The sequence below is a fragment of the Lactuca sativa genome, chromosome 5 (genome assembly GCF_002870075.4).
Source record: "Lactuca sativa cultivar Salinas chromosome 5, Lsat_Salinas_v11, whole genome shotgun sequence".
Taxonomy (NCBI): Eukaryota; Viridiplantae; Streptophyta; class Magnoliopsida; order Asterales; family Asteraceae; genus Lactuca; species Lactuca sativa.
Window position 1 is genome coordinate 236,885,386 of NC_056627.2, and position 6,000 is coordinate 236,891,385.

The window sequence follows — 6,000 nt, forward strand, 5'->3', positions numbered from 1 at the left end:
TAAGGCACCAAGGTCGGCCCTTTATTGGATTGTCATCCGGGTATTGTTGTTATGTTATTGCTTTGCTATGTTTGCATCCTGGTAGTTAGGATGGTATATGTTAGAGACCTGGTTAAGGTCAGTATCCTGGTATATAGGATGATGCTATGCTAGTGACCGGTTAGGTCGGTAGCCTTGCTAGGATAAGGTTATGTTATGTGATCTGCTAGATCGGTTTGATTGGACGTGCCGAGGCTCGGAGAGTGGACCAGGCCGACTGAAGGCCCGGTGCAAGCGGACCAGTCATACTGTAGACTCAGAAAGTGGACCAGGTGGATTGAAGGCCCGGTGCGGGTAGACCAATCACACTGTAGACTCGACGTATATGGCTAGACTCAGAGGGTGGACCAGGTGGACTGTAGGCCGGTACGGTAGACCAGTCACTCAGTAGACCCGAAGTGTATGACTGTTCTGTATCGGTTATGTTTGTATGGCGATGGTATTTTGGGGGTATCTCACTAACTTTTCGGGCTTACAGTTGTGGTTTAAATATTTCAAGTACTTCAGGAGACCGTGGCAAGGCAAAGGAATGATTGTACCGCTCCTCGGGTTTTATGTGTTTACGATGTAGTTTCTGGGAAATACTCTGATAATAAATGTATTGAAAATCTTTTTGTATTAACTTTATGAAATTGAGTTGTTTTTGAAAAATTTAAATTAGTTGGAATTTTTAGAGTGTTACAAAATGTTTATATTTTATAGCTTTTTTATAAGTTTGGTATGCACCAGTTGGTAGAACTAATAAAATAATTTAACATAAACTATGGAAAACATGGAAGAATGAAAGCTAGGAAAAAAATCGACAACATGAAAAATTTAACAAAAACAAACCTTAATTGTGGGGTTAAAGGTCTCCGGTGCTGCTATCGGGTGCGACTTGTCTCCGGCCGGTGGCTTCAAAGGGGTGGGCTAGCTTGAGGAGGCAACGATCGACAAAAGCAACAATGGAGGAGTTTGTTATTTGTGTCGTTGTATAAGGTTTGTTAGGTTAAGGGGTATATTGGTCAATTTCTGTAAATGGTGAAATAAGAAGTTTTTGATAAGTAAGGCGTATCTAACTTATCAAAAAATGATTTATTAGAGGTTCCAAACATATATCAGTTGTTTTTAAAAAAAACATCACCCAAACATTCTTTTTAATTTATACCAGTGTGGAATCGATAATAAGTTAAAAATCTTATTTTTTTTTTTAAGCTTAATCCAAACGCCCTCTTAATTTAATTTCTCTATTTCTATACATACAAATCCTCGCTGGTTATAGCCATATCTACAACATATGGAGTTATTATTGGTTGGGTGTAACTAATAATAAAATCAAGGCCGCTAGTCGTATATATACTCATACTAGTTTATAACCCGTGAGAACCACGGTTATACAATTAATTAAACTTTTAAAATAAAAATAAAAATTATTAAATAAATATGTGAAATTATATCACTTTACAACTTGTATTAAGTTTATTTTAATATTTATTCTAATATTATTAATTTAATGTAATTAGAGTGAAAAATTTTAAAATTTGAAATTTGAAATGGAAAATCAATAGGTTACAAATAAGATACATTAATTAGAAGATATAATATGGTGACACATGGCAAAATGAATAAAATATGTATTAATTAAGAGGCCTAATAAGATGACACATGTCAAAATGAGAATAAAACTATTCTTTTATTAGATAAGAAGATTTACTAGTTATACCCTTATTTGTAAGTCGATATGTAAGTCGGTAAGTATGTGTTTGATTTTTTTTATGTGAGTGAGCTATATTAGTACCCTTAAAATTTTAACAACTTTAATTTCTTAATGAGATATGATTCTTTTAATGGTTAATAATATATATATTTTTTAACTTAACTAATTTATCTTCATCTAGAATGTTATATAAAACATCTATTATTTAAATAATTATTTTTTTCAAATAAACATAATATTTTAATACAAAATATACATTCATAAATATTATCGCTAGACATGAGTATTTAAACTATAAAAAAATATTACAGTGTATTGTTTCAAAAAACAAAATATTAAAATACATCGTTTTGAAATAAGTATGTTACAATACATCATTCGAAATGGAATATGTTATAATACATCATTCAAAAATGATAGAAGATAAATGTATGCAATAATGTGATTATATGTAAATAAACGTTATATATAGATGATGAGTTTTTTCATTCAAGCACTAGCATACCTTTTTAAAGACATTGAATGCCACACAAATAAGAAAGCATAATTACAACTATGACGGCTATTTACGAAAAACTTATTACTTTATTAATGGGATATATGGGAAATAACCCACATACCCTTGCCCAACCGGAACCACCATGACCGAACTAGTATGACCGAACCACACTCCTCAGAAAGAAAAGACAAATTGCGAACATGTGCCATAAACAACTAATCAATCACCTAAAACAATTAGACATTGATAATAATGAAATACGAATATGATACAACAATAATAAACAGTATTGTGATCACATGAGAAATGACTAATCACATTACCTGCAGCCACAGTCTTGTATTTTTGACCTCAGTAGCATTTAATACGATGAGACAACAACTTGATCATCATAGAAAGATAACAACTCCCAACAATGTATGAAAAAACTATAGGTGATCGGCGACGAAGGAAAGTATGTTATCTTATGATTCCCATTTCAATACACCTAAATGCTAGTCAAATTCAAATCTAACTTTGTCACTGGAACGTTCTCCCGAGAAAGCCTTCTTGGTAAATGGCATATGATTTGTGTTTGCTCTCAAGTTATGTTTGTATCATATTTTAAATAAAATATTCCATAATTCTGCTCACCCTCTAGAATGTTAGTTGTATTGTATAGCCAGATAGTTTGTGTATATAGGCCTTTGTATTTGGGCCCTTTGTATTTGTTTGAGTAGTAGCCCACAATTGTATGTATTTCATATATATTCGTTTAATGAGAATGGGGAGGCATGAGAAATTACGCCAAATAACATGGTATCAGAGCAGGTCGACTAACCCTACACCCTCTCTCGTCTTTGCGTCTCCACTTCTCTTCTGTCTATCGATCCAAGCCTTGCCATCTGGATCAAGTAATTTCGTCATCATCCTATTCTATTTCTCTGTTTCTTTCTTTCTCGTGTCTTCAATCTTCAATATGTCTGGGTCTAAATCAGAAAAACCCAATGGTATACGAACATAAAATCTTATGTTCCTCTAATCTTGGACACTGATCGCATGAATTATGACTCGTGGCGAGAATTGTTTGAAAATCACTGCAAGGGTTTTGGAGTTCACAAACATCTTCTGCCTCCCGCCTCCATTGCCGAGACCTCCACTATCACCTCTGAAAAGTCTACTGCTACAGAACTCAAAGAAGAATAGGAAGAGATAGATGCGATTGTCAAAGGTTGGATTTATGGTACCCTTACTCAGCCTCTTCTTCAATCTATTATCAAGAAGAACACCACTGCTTATGATGTCTGGTCCAGTCTTGAAAACCGTTTCCATGATAACAAAGACACACGGGCCATGGAACTTGACACAAAAATTCGAAACTTATCGATGGGTGATTCCTCCATGGATGATTATATCAATCGGGTATCAAAACTTGCAGATATGCTCGACAATATTGGTGCTTCTGTTCCGGATCGCAATCTTGTTATCTACACATTAAATGGGTTGCCCTCCAAATATGACAATGTCTCTATTGTCATCCGTCATACCAAACCATTCCCCACCTTTGCTGAGGTCCGCTCGATGCTCTCGGATGAAGAAAAAATGATGAAACTTAATGAGTCTCGTGTTGTATCTGCTACCCACTCAGATCACTCATCTTCACCCACTGCCTTATCCGTTCAAGCATCAAATTCCAATAGTCACACCTCCTTCCTCTCCTCTTCATTCTGCCGGTGACACTCACACCGATTCACCACAAACTGGTCAATCATACTCGTCTCTCTCGGCAGACGTTCCTCACGAACCACTTGCCTCGCATAATACATCTCCACCTCCGCCTCGTATGGCTTCATCTCAGCATCACATGGCTACTCGATCTCGCCATGGGATTATCAAAAAGGTTGACCGCTTGAATCTTCATGTTGATTGAACCTCTTCACTCCCTAAATCATATTCTCAAGCTTTTACGGACCCCAATTGGCACCATGCTATGAACGAGGTATATCAAGCACTTATTTCAAACAGGACTTGGACCCTTGTACCACGCCCCTCTAATGCTAATGTTATTAACTATATACGGTTGTTCAAAAAGAAACTTCATGCAGATGGACCTCTATCTCGCTACAAGGATCGGCTTGTGGCAAATGGTAAGGCTCAATGCTTGGGTATTGATTGTGACCAAACCTTTAGCCCGGTCGTTAATCCTGCCACCATCCGCAATGTTCTTTCTTTGGCTGTTTCTTCTCATTGGTCCGTTCGAAAATTAGATGTAAAGAATGCCTTTTTGCATGGACACCTACAGGAGATGGTTTATATGCAGCAACCTCCGGGTTTTTGTGACTCTCGTAACCCGAACCATGTGTGTTTACTACAGAAATCTCTCTATGGTCTCAAGCAGGCACTAGGGCTTGGTTTCACAGATTTGCACAATACATTCTTCAGTTTGGCTTTGTGCATAGTCACTGTGACTCATCATTATTTATATATCGACAGGGATCTCACACAACCTACTTACTTCTTTATGTTGACGATATTGTGCTAACCGCTTCTTCCCTATGTTACCATGCGAATTTTCGATGAATGACCTTGGCGATCTAAATTATTTTCTCGGTATTGCTATGTCTCGTGATAATAAAGGCATGTTCCTGTCTCAGCAGAAATATGCTCTCGAGATTCTTGAGAAAGCTCACATGCTCAACTGCAAGCCTGCTCGCACCCCTACCGAAGCTACTGCCAAACTTGATAATACCGGCCCTCCTGTCTCCGATCCTACTTTGTATCATAGTCTCGCTGGGGCTCTTCAATATCTTACCTTTACACGGCCTGAAATCACTTATGTTGTCCAACAAATTTGTCTTTATATGCATGATCCACGAGAACCTCACTTCAATGCTCTGAAATGCATTCTAAGGTATCTTCAGGGTACGGTGTCTCTTGGTCTTCAATTGTATACCTCCTCTTCTCAACGGCTGATAGCCTACTCCAATGCTGATTGGGCTAGATGCCCCACCTCGCGTCGACCCACTTCTGGATTTTGTATCTTTCTGGGTCATAATCTGGTGTCTTGGTCCTCGAAACGCCAAACCACAGTCTCTCGCTCAAGTGCTGAAGCTAAATATCGTGGGGTGGCGAATGTAGTTGCTGAGACTGCTTGGATTCGAAATCTTCTTCATGAGCTTCATCGTCCTCCTGATAAAGCTAGCATCGTGTATTGCGATAATGTTAGTGTTATGTACATGACCGGGAACCCTGTCCAACACCGGCACACCAACCACATCGAGATTGATATCCACTTTGTTCGTGATCGGGTTGCCACTGGACAGATTCGTGTTCTCTATGTTCCCTCATCGTCTCAGTATGCTGACATTTTTACAAAGGGTTTGCCTACACCTTTGTTTCTTGATTTTCGGTCCAGCTTGAACATTCTTTCTTCCACTACCGTTCAAACTGCGGGGGGATGTTAGTTGTATTGTATAGCCTGATAGTTTGTGTATATAGGCCTTTGTATTTGGGCCCTTTATATTTGTTTGAGTAGCCCACAATTGTATGTATTTCATATATATTCGTTTAATGAGAATGAGGAGGCATGAGAAATTACGCCAAATAACATAGAAATCCTTAGACGCAACATGTGGCGCCATTCGTGGGACCTCACAACAAATGGCTATCAGGAGCAATCATATTGTTGACGCAAGTCCAATCATGAGAATCCAGACCTTGGACAGTTTTTGGGAAACACCACAAGTCACAACCATGAAAAAAAAGACAAAAGTACCATGTCAAATCT

At 37.8% G+C, this 6,000-nt stretch overlaps 1 protein-coding gene across 1 annotated transcript; it reads left to right on the forward strand.

Annotated features, from left to right (window-relative positions):
• Positions 1 to 4,831: 4,831 nt before the first annotated feature.
• On the forward strand, positions 4,832 to 5,677 carry LOC111887221 (uncharacterized mitochondrial protein AtMg00810-like). Its single transcript, XM_023883388.1, has one exon. It carries the CDS (start codon positions 4,832 to 4,834, stop codon positions 5,675 to 5,677), a length of 846 nt encoding a protein of 281 aa, XP_023739156.1.
• Positions 5,678 to 6,000: the final 323 nt, after the last annotated feature.

What these genes read in the sequence shown, in the direction of transcription:
- LOC111887221 (XM_023883388.1), top strand. Translation starts at nt 4,832, where the DNA reads ATGTCTCGTGATAATAAAGGCATGTTCCTGTCTCAGCAGAAATATGCT.